General features: G+C 39.9%; 1 protein-coding gene across 4 annotated transcripts in view; it reads left to right on the forward strand.

The window, feature by feature from the left end:
• PRIMPOL (primase and DNA directed polymerase) overlaps positions 1–19,235 on the forward strand; it is a 52,928-nt gene that overhangs the window by 24,852 nt on the left and 8,841 nt on the right. For 2 of the 4 annotated variants that reach the window (XM_031040657.2, XM_006744732.3), the window contains exons 9-13: positions 2,415–2,702; positions 13,086–13,248; positions 15,773–15,861; positions 17,664–17,753; positions 17,831–17,939. In XM_031040657.2, coding sequence (XP_030896517.2) covers positions 2,415–2,702; positions 13,086–13,248; positions 15,773–15,861; positions 17,664–17,753; positions 17,831–17,939 — 739 coding nt within the window. The remainder of the gene's footprint in view (positions 1–2,414; positions 2,703–13,085; positions 13,249–15,772; positions 15,862–17,663; positions 17,754–17,830; positions 17,940–19,235) is intronic. The other 2 variants (XM_081807568.1, XM_081807571.1) reach the window with 2 other exon arrangements.

Below are 19,235 nucleotides of genomic sequence, written 5' to 3' on the forward strand. Positions count from 1 at the left end.
GTCTTTCTCTGATTGACTTATTTCACCTAGCACAATATACTCTAGCTCCATCTATTCATTGCAAATGGCAAGATTTCATTCTTTTCAATGGCGCGCGTGCCACATCTTTATCCATTCATCAGACAGTGGACACTTGGGCTCTTTCCATAGTTTGGCTATTGTTGATAATGCTTCTATAAACATCGGGATGCATGTACCCCTTCGAATCTGCATTTTTGTATCCTTTGGGTAAATACCTAGTAGTACAGTTGCTGAGTCACAGGGTATTCTATTTTTAATTTTTTGAGGGACCTCCATACTGTTTTCCAGAGTGGCTGCCCAGTTTGCATTCCCACCAACAGTGTAAGAGGATCCCCTTTTCTCCAAATCCTTGCCAAGATCTGTTGTTTCCTGACTTGTTAATTTTAGCCATTCTTACTGGTGTGAGGTGGTATCTCATTGTGGTTTTGATTTGTATTTCCCTGATGATGACTCATGTAGAGCATCTTTTCATAGGTCTTTTAGCTATCTGGATATCGTTTTTGGAAAAATGTCTATTCATCTACCCATTTCTTAACTGGATTATTTCTTTTTGTTTTTTAAAGATTTATTGTTTTGAGAGTGAGAGAGCGATTAGGGGGAGGAGCAGAGGGAGAAAATCCTCGAGCAGACTCCCCACTGAGCACGGAGCCTGACACGGGGCTCAATCCCAGGACTCTGAGATCATGACCTGAGCCAAAACCAAGAGCTAGATGCTCAACCAACTGAGCCACGCAGGCGCCCCTGGATTACTTGTTTTTTGGATACTGGGTTTGATAAGTTCTTTATAGGCTTTGGATACTAACTAACCCTTCATTGGATATGTCATTTGCAAATATCTTCTCCCATTCCATAGGCTGCCTTTTAGTTTTGCTGATTGTTTCCTTCACTGTGCAGAAGCTTTTTATCTTGACGTAGTCCCAATAGTTCGTTTTCACTTTTATTTCCTTGCCTCCAGCAACGTGTCTAGTAAGAATTTGCTACAGCTGAGGTCACAGAGGTTGCTGCCTGTGTTCTTTAGGATTTTGATGGTTTCCTGCCTCACATTTCGGTCATTCATTCATTTTGAGTTTATTTTTGTGTGTGGTGTAAGGAAGTGGCCTGGTTTCATTCTTTTACATGTTGCTGTCCAGTTTCCCAGCACCATTTGTTGAAGAGACTATCTTTTTTCCATTGGATATTCTTTCCTGCTTTGTCAAAGATGAGTGGACCATATAGTTGTGGGTCCACTTCTGGGTTTTTTGTTCTGCTCCATTGATCTATGTTTTTGTGCCAGTATCATACTGTTTTAATGACTATAGCTTTGTAATAGAGCTGGAAGTCTAGAGTCGTGAAGCCTCCAGCTTTGGTTGTCTTTTTCAGGATCACTTTGGCTATTTGGGGCCTTTTGTGGTTCCATACAAATTTTAGGATTGTTTGTTCTAGCTCTGTGAAGAGTGCTGGTGTTCTTTTGATAGGGATTGCATTAAAAGATTTTATTTATTTATTTGACAGAGAGAGATAGCAAGAGCAGGAACACAAGCAGGGGGAGTGGGAGAGGGAGAAGCAGGCTTCCCGCCGAGCAGGGAGCCCGATGTGGGGCTCGATCCCAGGACCCTGGGATCATGACCTGAGCCGAAGGCAGACGCTTAACGACTGAGCCACCCAGGCGCCCCTTGATAGGGATTGCATTAAATATGTAGATTGCTTTGGGTAGTACAGACATTTTAACAATGTTTGTTCTTCCAATCCATGAACATGAAATGTTTTTCAATTTCTTTGTGTCCTCTTCAATTTCTCTCATAGGTATTCTATAGTTTTCAAAATACAGGTCTTTCACCTCTTTAGTTAGGTTTGTTCCTAGGTATCTTACTGTTTTTGATGCAATTGTAAATGAGATTGATTGCTTGATTTCTGTTTCTGCTGCTTCATTATCGGTGTATAGAAATGCAACTGATTTCCGTACACTGATTATATCCTGCGACTTTGTGAATTCATGTCTTAGTTCTAGCAGTTTTTGGTGGAATTTTTTTTTTTTTAAGTAGGCTCCATGCCCAGTGTGGAGCCCAATGTGGGGCTTGAACTCTCGACCCTGAGATCAACACCTGAGCTGAGATTAGGAGTTGGACACTTAACTGACTGAGCCACCCAGGTGCCCCTGGTGGAGTCTTTGATGATATTTATTATAAGTGACACCAAGCTACCCTGTCAGTGGGAATTGAAAAAATGAAAGATTGCACAAGAGGAAGGAAGTAACAGGAGAAGTATGTTAGTTTTTAATAACAACTCAGTTTTGAAACCAGAAGTCAAAAAAAGAAGCCTTACTGTATAAAGTTGGCATGTGTAGATTTGTGCCTAGATCTTGAGTTACAGTTTGTGGAAAAGAATTAGATTAATCATAATATTTTTTCTTCCAGGTAATTTTGTGAGAAAAATTTTGCAGCCTGCTTTTCACTTAATTGCCAGTGAAGATGATGATAGTATTTCAGAGAGCACGGGCCACGGATTTTCCCATTTTCCTGAAACGCCAATTAAACAAGGAATTTCCTGTAGCAAAATGTCCTCAGATAAAGATAGAGGAGAGAGCCGGACACAGAATTCAAAGGAATGGGAGAGGCTGGGGTCAGCTGAGCAAAGCAGTCCTGACCTATCATTTTTAGTTGTGAAGAATAACGTAGGAGAAAAGCATCTTTTTGTAGACCTCGGTAAGTAAGATTGCCAGCTCTCTGTTAGACTGTCCTCGTGTCCCTCCCTGAGCGACCTGTCAGTGCCCATCCGTCACTTTGCTTGAGGATTCTTGTTGCCACCACTGGTCCACAGTGACCGTGCAATCACTAGCAGAATGTGACCCATGAGCTAGGGTGCTGGCACATGGCGAGGCTTCTGTCCGGAGATCTGAGAGCGGCCCCTGTGGGACCGAGGCCCCAGGCTGCCCTGAGTTCCAAAAGAGAATCGTTGGAGCTGTCACTTGCCCCGAAGCGTCCGGAGGATTTGTGTCAGGGGAGTCCTGACAGGGGCCAGTTGGACCAGCATTCTCCAGGACTGGTGACGGGTTTAATGAGATGAAATACATGTTAAAAACAGATACAGTATAAAAATGGTACTTTTATGTGGCAAAATGAGGCCAGTGGTCTCTTCACTCAAGAGCTTTGTTGTCAGTGGCTGGAGTCATTTCGCCAGCTTTTGGACTATCCTCATGCTGGGGCTTCTTCACGTATGCTCTCTTCCTCCTTGCTTCTGGTCCGTGGACCTGAGGATGTATGAAGCACTGGGCAAGATGGAGCCTGGTCAGGTAACACATGGGCCGCTCAGGACCCCCAATTCAACCGGCTCCAATCTGGTGAACTAAACCTCATTTTTTAAGAATTTTAAGTAGGCTTCACGCCCAGCACAGGGCCCAACGCGGGGCCTGAACTCACGAAGCTGAGATCAAGAGTCAGATGCCCGACTGATGGAGCTACCCAGGCGCCCTTAAACCTCATTTTTATGCTGTTGTTCTAGCTTGTGGTTTGAAAGCCATTAAGAGCACATTTTGCCATTGCGTGTTAGGTCAACTGCGAAGGTTTCAGTGTCTAGAGGCTGAAGGAAACTCCGTTTAACTTAGAGGCAGGATTATCAAGCCAACCGGGCCAAGAGTAGGGAAGTGTTCCTGCTGTATTATATACCTTCCTAGCTAGCCACCCTGACAACCAGGTGCCAGAATTTGGAAATGTAGTCAGAGAAGCGCAGTGCAGTGGTTTGGGTGTGAACAAGCATGAGTTACGAACAGAGGAGCATTCTTCCAAACGACAAGTCGTGTTTTGTTAGCGGAATATCCTCTCCAGGTTGTGCTAACATGCAGTAAACTAGGGAGAAGGCCTAACAGGAAGTGATTCGGGAAGGGGGGCAACAGTAGCTGGTCACTGTGCTCTACCTCGACCCCAAACATATACCCCAATTCATGACAGTTAGCCTTAAAAGTTAGTTTACTGGACTAGCAAGGAAATTTCCATGATATGCTTGAAAGATAGATTTCAAGAGTATACCCAGAATTATTTATGTACCAAAAAGGGACATTCCTTAAGGCATCTTTTGAAAAGGTCAGAGATTTAATAGTACACACCCAAATTTTTTTCTTAAAGATTTTATTTTAAGTATTTTTCTACACCCAACCCAGGGCACAGACTCACAATCCCGAGATCAAAAGTCGCATGCTCTACTGACTGAGCCAGCCAGGCACCCCATAGGCCAAAATTTTTTGAGGAACCTTTTTATTGAAGTATAACAATTCAAACTGAAATATGAGTAATTTGTGAGTGTACAGGTCAGTGAATTATCACAAGATGAACATACCTTTGCCACCACCCCCTAGATGAGAAATAGAAGATTATCAGGACCCCAGAACCTCTTCCATGTTTTTCCAGTGAGTACTCTTCCTCCTCCCCACAGGTGACCGCTAATCCATCCTCTAACACCATAGACTAGTTTTTGCCCATTTCTGAACTTTTTATCGTTGGAATCATACAGTATTTATGGCTTGCTTTTTCACTTTCTTAGTGGTTTCTTTGATGAAGAAAAGTAACTTTAAATAGTAGTAGTCTAATTTATCAACATTTTCCTCTTAGTGTTTCTGGTATCTTGTTAAATCTTTATCCCCAAATTATGAAGATATTTTCCTTCTTATCGTCTAGAAGACTTATTTTTTTTTTTTACCTTTTATATTTAGATCTATAATCCACTTGGAATGGATTTTTTGCCTATTGTGTGAAGAGGAGTCAAGATTCATTTTTTTTCCTGTACGAATATCCATTTGTCTCAGCACTATTTGTTGAAATAATTGTCCTTTTCCTAAAAGGACATCTTTGTCATAAGTCAAGTGTCTATATATGTTTGGTCTTTCTCTGGATTATGTTCTGTTCCATTGTTATATAGATCTGCTTTTGTGCCAATACCATTTACTATCTCAATATAGGCTTTTTTTTTTTTTTTAAGTCTTATATCCAGTAGGAGAAGTCCACCGAGTTTGTTCTTTGAAATTTCTTGGCTGTTCTTGACCATTTGCACTTCCATTTAAATTTTAGAATCAACCTGTCAGGTTACACATACACACACACATACACACGCGCGCGTGCGCTCTGCTAGAATTTTGGTTTAGTTTGCATTGAATCTACAGATCAACTTGGAATTGACATTTTTATAATACATGAGCATGCTTTGTCATTCCACTAACATAGATGTTCTCTAATTTCTCTCAATGTTTTATAATTTTCTAAACAGAGAACTTCTGTATCTTTTGTTAGATTTATTCTAGGTATTTGGGTGGTTGTTTTTTGTGGGTTTTTTGTTTTTTTGGCTTAAACAACAAACATTTATTTCTCACGGTTGTGGAGGATAGAAGTGCAAGATCAAGGGTACCAGCATGGGTGGATTCTCGTGAAGTCCCTGTCCTGGTTTACAGATCATGATCTTCTCATTGTATGCTCACATAGTGGGGAGAGAGCAATATTTGATTTTTTTGATGCCTCCCTTCTTTGGGATTTTGGCACCAGAAATATTCACTGCCTTGGAAGCTCTTTAATAGTCTCAAACTTTTTTCCCTAGATGATTTGCCCAGCTTTTCTATTTATTTACAATAGAAGGGTTACCCCCAAGTAATCTCGTCTCGTTTTCTGTTTCTGCATGTGGCATTCTTCCATACCAACTCCACTTTATCTTAATTTATATATTGCTTTTGTTTACAGCTGATAGAAAATAATTACTTTTTCATTTTTATTTTTGTTTACATGAAGGTGAGGTTTTTTTCCGCCTTCATTTTTTTATTGAGGTGTAATTGACATACCACCTAACATTAGTTTCAGGTGTACATCATAATGATCTGATATTTGTAGATATTGCAAAAGGATCACCACAGTAACTCTAGTTAGCATCCATCACCATACATAGTTACAGAATTTTTTTCTTCTGATGAGAATTTCTAAGATGTACTCTCTTAGCAACTTTTAAGTATGCAGTACAGTGTTATTAACTGTATTTGCCGGGCTGTACATTACATCCCCGTGACTTACTTATGTTATAACTAAAGCTTGTGTTTTTTGACTCCCTTTACCATTGGCCCACCCCCACCTCCCCACCTCAAGCAACCACCAGTCTGTTCTCTGTATTTATTGGCTTGGGTTGTTTTTTTCTTTATTTTAATTTTTAGATTCTCTATATAAGTGATACGGTATTTGTCTTAACCTGACTTATTTCACTTAGCATAATGCCCTTAAGATCCATATGTGTTGTCACAAATGGCAGGATTTTTCTTTCTTTTTAAAGAAATAATATTCTTAATTATTAACCTTAATCTTATTTTAACCTTAAAAAAGGTTAAATAATATTCCATTTTGTGGAGATACATATATATTTTTTCCAGGTTCATTTTCTTTATTCGTTCATCCTTTGTTGTAAGTTAATTGAACATACATACTTGATTTATTTCTTTGCTTTCTGTTCTGTTCTGTTGATCTGAATCTGTTTTTATTGCCAATCCTGTACTGTCTTGATTACTGTTGCACTGTGATGTAGTTTGAAATCAGGACGCATGATGCCTCCAGCTTTGTCCTCCTTTGTCTGGGTAGCTTCAACCATTCCGGATCTTTTGTAGTTCATATAAATTTTAGAATTCTTTATTCACTTCTGTAAAAAATGCCATTGGAATTTTGATAGGGATTGCACTGAATCATAGCTTGCCCTGGGTACATACTATAGACATTTTAACAATATTCTTCCAGTCCAGGAGCTTGGAGTATCTTTCCATTTGTTTGTGTCATCTTCAGTTTCTTTCATCAGTGTCTTTTTTAGTTTTCTGAGTATAGGTCTTTCACCTCCTTGGTTAAGTTTATTCCTAGGTATGTTATTCTTTCCAGTGCAATTGTAAATGAGATTTCTTTTTTTAATGGGATTGTTTCTTAACTTCTTTTTCTGATGGGTTGTTACTATATAGAAATGCAACAGATTTCTGTACTATTGATTTTGTATCCTGCAACTTCACTGAATTCATTTATTCTAACGGTTTTTTGGTGGAGTCTTTGGGGTTTTCTACATAGCCATTTCTGTACATAAACATCTGTAAATAATGACAGTTTCACTTCTTCTTTTCCAGTTTGGATGCCTTTTATTTCTTTTCTTGCCTACTTGTTCTGGCTAGGACATCCAATACCATGTTGATAGAAGTGATGAGAGCGGATGTTCTTGCCTTGTTCCTGATCTTAGAGGAAAAGCTTTCAGCTTTCACCACTGAGTATGATGTTAGCTTTGTGTGTGTCACATACAGACTTTATTATGTTGAGCTGTGTTTCCTCTGTGCTCCTTTTGTTGAGAGTTTTGGTCATATGTGGATGTTGAATTTTGTCAAATGCCTTTCCAGCATCTATTGAGATGATCATTTGATTTTTATTAAGCCACTTTGTTTTTATGAAAGACCCATATTAGCATGGCAACAGCTTTTTTTGTAAGAGTGAAAATCCTCTTTGGAATCTTTCGGTTAGTGAACACAGGTAGTAATGTAGATCGTTCATAAAAGTAAAGTGTTGTAACGCGAACTTCCAGAAAGTGGGGGATACCCGTATTGTTGAATTTGGTTTGCTGTTACTTTTCTTCTTTAGTTATTTTGTTGAGAACTTTCACGTATGTTCATCGAGGATATTGGCCTGTAATTTTCTTTCTTCTCTGTTTATTTTTGGTGTCATGGTAACGCTGGCCATGTAAAGAGTTTGGAAGGGTTCCTCCCTCTTCTGTTTTTGGGAATGGTTTGAGAAAGAACGTATTCTTCTTCTTTAAATGTTTGGTAGATTCCACTTTAAAGCTCTCTGCTCCTGAGCTTTTGTTTGTTGGGAGGTTTTTTTGTTTTTTTAAAGATTTTATTTATTTATTTGACAGAGACACAGCGAGAGAGGGAACACAAGCAGGGGGAGTGGGAGAGGGAGAAGCAGGCTCCCCGCAGAGCAGGGAGCCCGATGCGGGGCTCGATCCCAGGACCCCGGGATCATGACCTGAGCCGAAGGCAGACGCTTAATGACTGAGCCACCCAGGTGCCCCAGTTGGGAGGTTTTTGATTGCTGATTCAATCTCCTTACAAGTAATCGGTCTATTTTCTATTCATGATTTCAGCCTTGGAAGGTTATCTGTTTCTAGGAAGTGGCAGACTTGTTCAGGTTGCCCAATTTGTTGGGGTGCAGTTGCTCACAGTCGTTTTCTGTGATGCTTTGTATATCTGTGGTATCAGTTGTAACGTGTTCTCTTTCATTGCTGACCTGATTTTAGTACTCTCTTTTTCCCTTGGTGAGTCTAGCTAAAGGCTTGTCAGTTTTTATATTTTCAAGGAACCAACTCTTGCTTTCATTGATCCTTTCTGTTGTTTTTGAAAGTCTCCATTTCATTTACTTCTGCTCTGATCTTTATTATTTCCTTTCTTCTACTAATTTTGGGTTTGTTTGCTGTTCTTTTTCTAATTTCTTGAGGTGTAAAGTTGTTTGAGATTTTTCTTGTTTCTTGATATAGGTATTTATCATTATGAACTTCCCTCTTAGAATTGCTTTTGCTGAATCCCATAGGTTTAGGTTTGTTGTATTTCTTTTTTTTTTTTTTTTTTGTCTCTAGGTATTTATCTTTTGAACCCTTCGTGACCTATTTTTTTTTTTCCAGTAGCACGTTGTTTGATCTCCATATGTTTGTGAATTTTCCAGTTTTCTTAGCATTGATTTCTAATTTCACGGTATTGTGGTCAAAAAGATGCTTCATATGATTTCAATCTCAAATTTGTTAAGCCTTATTTTGTGGCCTAATGTATGATCTATGCTGGAGAATGCTCCATATGCACTTGAGAAGAATGTATTCTGTTGCTTTTGAATGGAACGTTCTGTATGTATCCGTTATTTCCATCTGGTCTAATGTGTGGTTTAAGGTTGATGTTTCTTTGTTACTGATTTTCTGTCTGGATGATCTATCCATTGATGTAAGTGGGGGTACTGAAGTCTCCTATTATTGTATTTCTATTTCTCTTGTTAGGTCTGTTAATATTTGATTTATGTATTTAGGTGCTCTTATGTTGGTGCCTAAATATTTGTAAGTGCTATATCCTCTTTTTGGATTGACCCCATTGTCATTATGTAATGCCTTTCTTTGTCTCTTACTACAGTCTTTTTGTTGAAGTATTTTGTCTGAGGAAAGTAGAGCTAGCTACCCCAGCTTTCTATTGGTTTCCATTTGTGTGGAACATCTTTTTCCGTCCCTTCACTTTCTGTCTGTGTGTGTTCTTATATCTGAAATGGGAGCATGTAGATGGGACTTGTTTCATTTTTATCTTTTCAGCTACTCTCTCGCTTTGGATTGGTGAATTTAATCCATTTACAATAATAATTGATCCATATGTGCTTGTAGCCGTTTTGTTCATTATTTTCTGGCTGTTTTTTAATTCTTTTTTTTCCTACTTCTCTTGCTCACTTCCTTTGTGGTTTGATGAATTCTTTAGTGGCACGCTTCCTTTCCCATTATCTTTTGTGTAGCTACTATAGCTTTTTGCTTTGTGGTTACCATGAGGCTTACAGATAACGACTTACATTCATAGTAGCCTTTTTAGGTTTATAACAACTTAAGTGTGAACGCATTCAAAGCTGTACATTTTTATGCTCTGCCCCCCTGTTTTACGTTTTGCCAGTCACATTTTACATCTTTTTATCTTGTGCGTCCCTTAGCTTATTATTATAGTTGCAGTTTTCACTACTTTTGTCTTTTAACCTTTACACTAGCTTCACACTTGACTCATATACTCCTTTAATATATGGTTGCCTTTACCAGTGAGATTTACACTTTTATACGTTTTCTTGTTACTAATTAGCAACTTGCCCTTTGTTTTTTCCCAGCTTAAAGGTGTCCCTTTAACATTTCTTGTAAGACCGGTTGAGTGGTAATGAACTTTTTTATCTCTTGCTTGTCTGGAAAACTCTTTATCTGCCCTTCAGTTATGAATGATAACTTTGTCAGATAGAGTATTCTTGGTTGGAGGTTTTTTCTTTCAGCACTTTGAATATATCATGCCACTCTCTGTGGCCTGCAACATTTCTGCTGAAAAATGTGCTCATAGTCATATGGGGTCTCCTTGTATGTAATAAGTGATTTTTTTCTTGCTGCCTTTAAGATTCTCTCTCTCTTTTTTTGTTTAACTTTTGGCATTTTAATTATAATTTGTCTTGGTGTGGGTCTCTCTGCGGCATTCATTTCATTTGGAATTCACAGTCCGTCCTGGATCTGTATGTCTTTCCTTCCCCAGGTTATTGAAGTTTTCAGTTACTTCTCCAGAGAAGTTTTCTGGCCCTTTCTCCTTCTGGGATTCGTATAATGTAAATGTTAGTCTGCTCAGTGTTGTCTCAGAAGGCCCTTAAGCTATCTTCACTTTGTTTCATTTTTTTCTCTTTCCGCTGCTCTGTTGGGTGAGTTCCTCTGTCCTGTCTTTGAGTTCATTGGTTCTGCTTCATCTAGTTTGCTGTTGAACCCCTGTAGGGTATTTTTCAGATCGGTTTTTGTATTTTCAGCTCTGTGACTTCTGTTTGCTACTTTCTTACATTTTCTCTTTTTGTTGAAGTTCTCACTGTGTTCATCCATTCTGCTCCCAAGTTTGGTGAGCACCTTTATGACCATTACTTTGAACTCTTTATCAGATAAATTACTTATCTCCATTTCATTAAGGTTGCTTAAGAGTTTTATCTTATTTGTTTGGAATGTAGTCCTCCGTTCTTCATTTTGCTTGACTCTGTTTGTGTGCATTAGATGAAATAGCATCTCCTCCCAGTCTTGGAGGGTTGGCCTTGTGTAGGAGATGAAACTTATCCTTCAACCCTGTCCTAGCTCTTGGCCGTTTCTCAAACTTTTATAATTATCCAAGCAGCCTATTTTATTTTTAAGAGTTCCCAGGACTTCAGAGTATGCCAGGCCCAGTTAATGTCCCAAAGGGGAGGATCTCATTCAGCACCTACATTCAGGTGATGGGAAGCCAGACCCTCAGGCAGCAGCTTTTAAAGAATGAAAATATGTATAGTCATATGGGACTGCGAGTGTAAGTCCCACTGACCCTCACAGCCAGGTAATATGGAGGTGTCCCATAGGTGGGAGTCGCAAAAATCAGGACTTGAGCATATAAGCTCCTTTCTGAGAGATGCTGGTGCACTATCGTGAGGTAGAAGAGAGCACGAAGATAGCATCCCCTGGCCTACCTTCCCTGAGAGCAGCTCTGGAGCTTCTAGACATGTGCCTAACTTGAAGACTGCCCCTCAGGCCAGAGTTCTAGGACAAGCCATTAGGCCTCTTTCCCAGAACGGCTGGGGGTGCTCCAGTCTGCTGTCTGTGCAGTGCCCTGCGGGTGGGAGCCATCTAAGAACTATCTCTCTGAAGGTTACAGTCTTGTGAGCGCCCCCCCGCTGAACCGAAGCCCCCTGGCCACCAGAGCCAGGTGATTGAGGGTTATCCCCTAGGAGGCAGCCCCCAAAAAGCAGGGTACCCGATGTCAAAACTGGGGCACGAGACACGTATACAAGTTCCCCTCCGAGAGATGCTGGTGCTGTAAAGCACAGCAAAAGAGAGGATGAAAATATTGCCTGTCCTCCGAGGTCTCAGGAGGGGTTTCCAGTTAGCCCCTAGGTGCGTGTTTAATTAGAAGCCTGCCCCAGCAGCTGCACCAATGATGATAGCTAATGGGCCTCTTAGGCAGAGAGACTGAGCTCCTGGGCCTGTTGGCTCTTGCTGTGCCCTCAGGATGGTCGCCGTTTAAGAACTCCTTCTCCGTTGGTTGCAGTTTTGTAGGACCTGTGAGCGTCAGTCCCACTGGCCACCAGAGCCAGGTGATAGAACGAAGTCCCCTGGCAGCAACTGCAAAAATCAGGGCATCGAACAAAGGGCATAAGCTCCATTCTGGAAGATATCAGTGAGCTGGATGAAGCAGAGGGAGAGTGCAAAGATGATGTGCACTGAGCTCCATTCCCTCCATTCCCTGAGAGCCCTTCTGCAGGCTCCTGTAAGTGTGCCAGACCAGAAGCCTGCCCCTTGGGCCAGAGCTGCTGCACAAACAAATAGGCCTCTCTCTCAGAAACTGGGGATGTGTTTCAGTCTGTCCCTTTGTGGTGCCCTGGGAGTGGTAGTGTCCTGAGAACTGTCTCTCCAGTCGTTACAGTCCTGGGGACCCAGGAACGCAAGCCTCCCTGGCCTTCAGAGCCGGGTGATCAAGGGGTCATCTGAAAAATGGATCACCAGTAAACACTGGGGCACCAAATGTGAATAGACACTTTCCTCCAGGAGCTACTGGTGCTCTGGAGCACAGCAGAGGGGGAGCCAAAGATTGTGTCCAGTGGCTGGAGTGAGGCAGAGGGGGTGAACAAAGATGGCACCCACTAAGAAAAGGGGGGGAAAGGAAGAGGGGGAGAAAAAAAAAAAAAGATGGCGCAGAGAAGAAGATGGTGCCCACCACCTCCATCCCTGGAGAGTATCCCTCAGTCCAGCACTTTAAAGTTTGGAAATGAGTCCCTTTCACATAAAGTCTGGGCACTTTTGAAGGGCTGCTTCTGCACTAGGCCTTGGGGTGAGTGAGTCTGCACGTAAGCCCTTAAGAGCCCTTCCTCAGTTTGCCACAGCCCAGCTGGTCTTCAAAGCCAGATGTTTCTGAGGCTCATCTCTTAGGTGCAGGCCTTAAAAGTTGGGGTACCTAACGTGAGGTATGAATCCTTTGCTTTCAGGGAGAAGCCCCGGGTTTTGAATTCTCTCCCAATCGTAGGTTGTTGCACTGGGGGTGGGGCTTATGGTGAAATTGTGTCTCAGCCTTTCCCACCTGCTTTGGTGTGGTTTCCATCTCATTTGGTGAAGGAGTCAATCTGCCGGGTTGTAGGTTTTTTCCAGATGAAATCATTCCAAATATAGCTATAGATTTGGTGCTCTGTGGTGTGGAGGGAGTTTGGGATCATCCTGCATTGCCACCTTGAACCAGAACCAGTTGTTTCTCTAACAGTGCTCTATACGAAATTAGTATTTGCTGACTGTCACTTAAAACACGCATTCATACTTGTTTTATTAATTTTTGACAATAGGAGTTTATACAAGAAATAGAAACTTTCGGCTGTATAAATCATCGAAGATAGGAAAGCAGGTGGCTTTGGAGATTGCTGAAGACAACAAATTTTTTCCTAAACGGTCCAAGAATATTTCTGAAGAAAACCAGTATTTCCTATCTTCTTTGGTCAGCAATGTCAGGTATATAGTCCCAGAATCAAACTGTTACGTATTCATGAATGCTCTTTAAACAGTGATAGGCGTTGTATAGTACCAAAATGTGAATTGTGTAAATTCGTTCTAACTTAAGAAAACGAAAGTTCTTAAAATTCCAGGTTAACTTTTTTCTTTCATCCATTTGGAAATAGAGTTACTATTAATATCTACTTTTCATGTATGCACATTCATACATATAATTTACGTACCTCCTTCATTCAAAGAATATTTTTTGAGTTCATTATTTATGTGGTTATGTCAATTGTTTTATCCACTTAACATTATATCATGAATATCTGCCAAGCTAATAATTTGCAACAGTTAGTTGTAATTAAAACTTTTAATGCCTATATGGTTTTCCGTTATACTGATAAACTCTAATTTATTGTCAGTTTTGTTGTTGAACACTTAAGTTGCCACGCTTTGGTCATTTTTAAAAAGTGTGAAAGACCCCTTTCAACAGAAACGTTTGCCTCCACTTCCCTATATCTGGGCTGGCAAATTTTGTTAGTCCCAATCACGTGTTTAACGATCAGACTAAATTGCCTTGCTACATTAACTTGCTCTACTTCTTTTTCCTTGGCCTTCCCTAGATAGAATTCTCAGGAGAAATCCCATAGAAATAACTGTTAATAAAATATTTAAAATACTTCGCTGGAGGGGACGTTGTGTCCAGATGTCCACTTGGCAGCAGTTACCCAGGAGGGTGGGAAGACAGGTGGTTTTTCGTCATGTTATTTCTGGACTTTGAGTTCTGTCATAACATTTTTCAGAAGTAACGTCAAAGTCTTCACTTCCTTACCTTTTAAATGGAAATGATATCACCCCCTATCTTGGGGAGTGGTGAAGATTGAGTAAAAACTGTACACATAGGGGCGCCTGGGTGGCTCAGTCAGTTAAGCGTCTGCCTTCGGCTCAGGTCATGATCCCAGGGTCCTGGGATCGAGCCCCGCATCGGGCTCCCTGCTCAGCAGAGAGCCTGCTTCTCTCTCCCTCTCCCGCTCCCCCTGCTTGTGCTCTCTCGCTCTGTCAAATAAATAAAAATGAAATCTTTTTTTTTTTTATAAAGGATACAAGTGTTGTTTCTTTTTTTTTTTTTTAAAGATTTTATTTATTTATTCATGAGAGACAGAGAGAGAGAGAGAGGCAGAGGGAGAAGCAGGCTCCCAAGGAGCAGGGAGCCCGATGCGGGACTCGATCCCAGGATGCTGGGATCATGACCTGAGCCGAAGGCAGACACTTAACCATCTGAGCCACCCAGGCGCCCTAGAAATGAAATCTTAAAAAAAAATTAAAAAAAAACCGTACACATAAAATGACAGCCGTGTCTGGCACATGGTATCTGCTCAGTGAATGTTAGTTGTTAGCAGTAGCAGTTTTGCGATTCTGGAAGCACAGTGGGGATAGTGGAAAAATTGTATGACAGCCACTTTTGACTATTGTTGGCCAAGAGTAGGATCTTACTTTGTCTTGGGTGGGAAAAGCACCACACACAGCCTGTAAGACGGCCTGAAGTCATCTCCCTATTCTCAAACCCCATTTCCTTTGTAGTTTCAGTATTCATTACACAGAAGTGGAGAGAGTTCTTCTACTGAATAGAGTTTCTTTAATTTTCTTTTGTTGTGTCCATTTCTTCCTGAAATGAAGGCTGAATTCTTTAGGGTTATGAATATGTCTTTCAGTTTATTTTTATTTATTTTTATTTTTTTTTTAAAGATTTTATTTATTCATTTGAGACACAGAGATATAGAGAGAGAGAGCATGAGCAGGGGGAGAGGCAGAGGGAGAGGGAGAAGCAGGCTTCCCGCTGAGCAGGGAGCCCGATGCGGGGCTCGATCCCAGGACCCTGGGATCATGACCTGAGCCGAAGGCAGACGCTTAGCCATCTGAGCCACCCAGGCGCCCCATGTCTTTCAGTTTATTTTAATTCATTTTTTCCTTTGCTCTCATCCCTCCTTCCTTCTTCCCCTCCCCCCCATTATTCACACTTTTCAAATCATTGTAACAAAAATTTCACAGGCCCTGTGCATTTGAAGAATAGAATTATATACTTCATTCCATGGCTTCAGCAGTCCCAGAGTCCTCTGACACTGTAGTTGAAGAAAGTATTTTTTTTTTTTAAGATTTTATTTATTTATTTGACAGAGAGAGACACAGCCAGAGAAAGAACACAGCAGGGGGAGTGGGAGAGGGAGAAGCAGGCTTCCCGCTGAGCAGGGAGCCCAATGCGGGGCTCGATCCCAGGAACCTGAGATCGTGACCCGAGCCCAAGGCAGACGCTTAATGACTGAGTCACCCAGGCGCCCCGAAAAAAGTATTTTAAATGATCACCAGACTACTCTTTGGATTGGTGTTTTTGTAGGCAAATGTGACTTAATTGTCCTAGAAGAATTAGCTGTTGAATAAAGGATTTTAATGTGGAGCTATGTGAAATTCAGTTTCCTTTCTGTAGCCATCTCCCTTTGATTCTTAGATAACCTTACTTTGTTTCTTTCAATATTTTCTTCAGATTCTCAGATACTTTACGAATTCTGACATGTGACACATCTCAGAATAAACAGAAACGAGTTGAATATTCTAACAGTACCAACACTAAAGGTAATTTTAAGAAAACAATTTCCTATGAAAATTTAAGGATACAAGTCTATTTTACCTTCAGAATCTTAAATCTTCAGGATTCATATCTACTGATCCTTTAAAACAACTTAGTTTCTATTCAAAATGGAAAATGCATAAAGAAAAGATATTTTTTAAAGCTTATTCACTAATTTTCATTATATGGTGATTTTGAGGGGGGCAAAAAAACCCAGAAGAAAATAGATGGTTTGTAGAAAGAAACCCCTATTCAAAGAAAAAACTAAAAGTTCTCTTCCCCTCGGTCCACAGTCACAGATGGGCAGTCACTGTTCGTTTCCGCTGAACCCCGCGGAGCTGTCTCTGTATTCTCTCATTCTTTTAATGGCTGCAGAATTTTTTCAAGTAATGTGTATGTTCTTCATTCTTTTACTGAAAAACATACAGGCTCTTTCTAACATCCCATGCATTAACTCTCCAGTCAACATTTTTATACACATATTTTGGGCCATCATTATTTATAAAAGCAAAAAACCAGAAACAATCTAAATGTACAAGAAAATGGGATTGGTGAAATCCTATAACATACTCTGTAGCCATTTAATTTAAATTTATAAAGCCAATATAAAATGGAAAATGTCCATTTATGTTAAGAGAAAAAATAGACCCTAAAATTATTTTGGAGGTGTGATCCCAGGTTCATTAAAAACATTTAATGGATAACATTTTCTTAGGTTTATTTTCTTCTGGTTAACAGTTATTTCTAGACGTTGATTTGGACTTTATTTCTCTCATTTCTGCTTCAATGTATTTTCCAAAGTTTCTCCAATTACGTACAATCTTTTGTAAGTGAAATATAGGCTTTATTTTAAGAAAAGTAGACAATTCTGTGTTTAAAAATTAAATGACATTTTAAACAAAATACCGTAAATTATTCCAGGAGATTCTTAGATACAAAATATAACTGAGTTGTCAGAGCCCTACACCTAAGGATCATGGGAGAACACACCTATAGCGAACAAGTGGAGTTTGGTCCTGGCTTCAGTGTGGAGAACTCCTGCCATGGGGAACTGTGGGGCATCTCAGGAAGAGGGTATTAGGAAAGATTTATTATAGGATGCAGGTTTGAGTTAGGTGCTTTTGAGAAGTGTCTAAGGAGGCGTGGATTTGTTTCGAATTGGGTACTGTCAGAGACGATTCTATGATTGAATATCTTCGTAAATTTGATCTAGAAGGAAGGCAGGGGACAGTGGGTGTAAAGCTATAATGGGTAAAGAAGCAGCAAGTACTTATATTGGATAAGATGAGAGGTGTTGGTCATTTTTGCAGTTTGGAGAACGTTCATGTTTTGTCTGCATTCAGACATGATTACAGAGTGGTCTTGTTTTTGTCACGAGTCATCTTGGCCACAGAGTGGCCTTATCTGATGTTGAAATTCTGTGAGATAATTTCTGAGTAACAGGAAAGCACTGGGGCTGAAGTGTGAGTGACCAGCCTGCTCTGTAATACCACCAAGGCCTAGCTGCTGGTAGTAGGCTGGCTCCTGGGGATAAGGGCTTGCTTTTCTCTTTATCAAAATGAAGAAAGCAGTTGAAATGATTACAGGCGCTTCTTATGAATAGTAGTTCACATTTGACTTAACTGAGAGGTTTGAATTTTCCCTGCTGGCTTGTAAGGCAAGCAAGAACCCATGGCTGCCTAAAAGCCATGGAAACAAAAAAGCTGCAGGGACTCCAAAACCTATAATTGTCCTAAAGAACAGCTTAACATTTAACTCTTCAACTTTGAGCCACTTTAATTATAATTAATTTTTCTCTCTGTTGCAGCAGAAAACATTGAAGGTTTTCACTGTTCACCCTACCCTGAAATTGATCAGTTCGTTCTTTCTTTGGTGAATAAAAATGGCATTAAAGGAGGTAAAGATAATCTTATTCTTTATTCACTATAATATGACAGAGTTTTAATACCTTTAGAAACATTATTTGCATTTTAGGAATTCGACATTGGAGCTACTTTTTCCCAGAAGAATTACTGGTTTATGATATTTGTAAATATCGCTGGTGCGAAAACATTGGAAGAGCCCACAAGAGCAATAATATCATGTAAGTAATGGTGTTTGCTAACGAGTTCTGGGTATTTAACCAGTATTATTTTAAATGTTTATAATTTTTACAGTTGAATGTAAAAATGATTTTGGTTTTATAATAAATTTAGTTATATCAAATATTGTATTTGGTTTATGTTTTATAATATTAAATTGACTGGGTTGGCCGGTTAGCTCAGCTGGTTAGAGCGTGGTACTAATATAATATTAAATTGACTATCTTAATTATCATCTTGCTTTATAGCACATGTCATCTTTATTTGTACTTTATTCAGTAAAATAATCCCTTAGATAGTATAATCATCAGAAAGACAGACTTGAGCAGTTCTAGGAAGAAATTAGAGGCAATAGGTGAGTGGACAGGGGTGATGAAGTGTCTCTCCCTCGTCTGTTGCCATTGGTCCTTGACATCTTATGGAGTGTAAATTGAAATTGAGCAGATTTGGGTGAAAAGGAAATTATTCAGTGCTAAGAGTTGGAGTTAGTTTAACATGGTCAAGGCAGAGAATGGTATTGGGATGCCTGGGTCATGATCTCAGGGTCCCGGGATTGAGCCCACCTCCCTCTCTGCTCAGTGGGGAGTCTGCTTCTCCCTCTGTGCTCCCCCCCAAATAAATAAATAAAATCTTAAAAACAAAAGACAAAGAATGGTATTGAAGGGAACCAATATTTATTGAATGCTTGCTGTATACCCCAGGCCCTGTTTTAAGAGTTTTCTTTAAAATCCCCTTGGCAAAAGGAGAGGAAGTGAAGGATGAAATAGAATTTAAATAATACAAGGATATGGTGACAATAGGAATAAGACAGAAACCCAGTAGTTATCAGTTATGATATGGGAAATTTTGCTCTGTTTCATATATATGTTTTATATTTAATATGAAAGCTGAGACTTCTGTGTATCAGTTGTTTAGAGCATGTGTGCCAGACATGAGAAAAGATCCTGAAGCTTTTGCTAGAAAGCTGGAAACATCTTGGGTAGCACCATTTAATGCTATTTACTTCTATATGTAGATTAGCTCAGTTTAAAAAAAAAAAATCAAAAAACTATATGCTCAATACACCAAAGCTATCACATAGAATAACACAAAGCAAAAGCTCCCCCAGAGGCCCAGAACCAGTGATCACTATGGTTATGATTTTGATATATCTTTCTAGTCTTTTACTCTCTGCATATAAGTTTACCAGAAAATCATTATCATAAGATGATCATCTGTTAACTTTTTGAGATTCTCAGGTCACTACATATTTCTTCCTGAAAAATTACCTGCTTCTATTATGTATCCATAATCTCTTC

This window comes from Leptonychotes weddellii, chromosome 2 (genome assembly GCF_054177405.1).
Source record: "Leptonychotes weddellii isolate Sample4059 chromosome 2, ASM5417740v2, whole genome shotgun sequence".
NCBI lineage: Eukaryota > Metazoa > Chordata > Mammalia > Carnivora > Phocidae > Leptonychotes > Leptonychotes weddellii.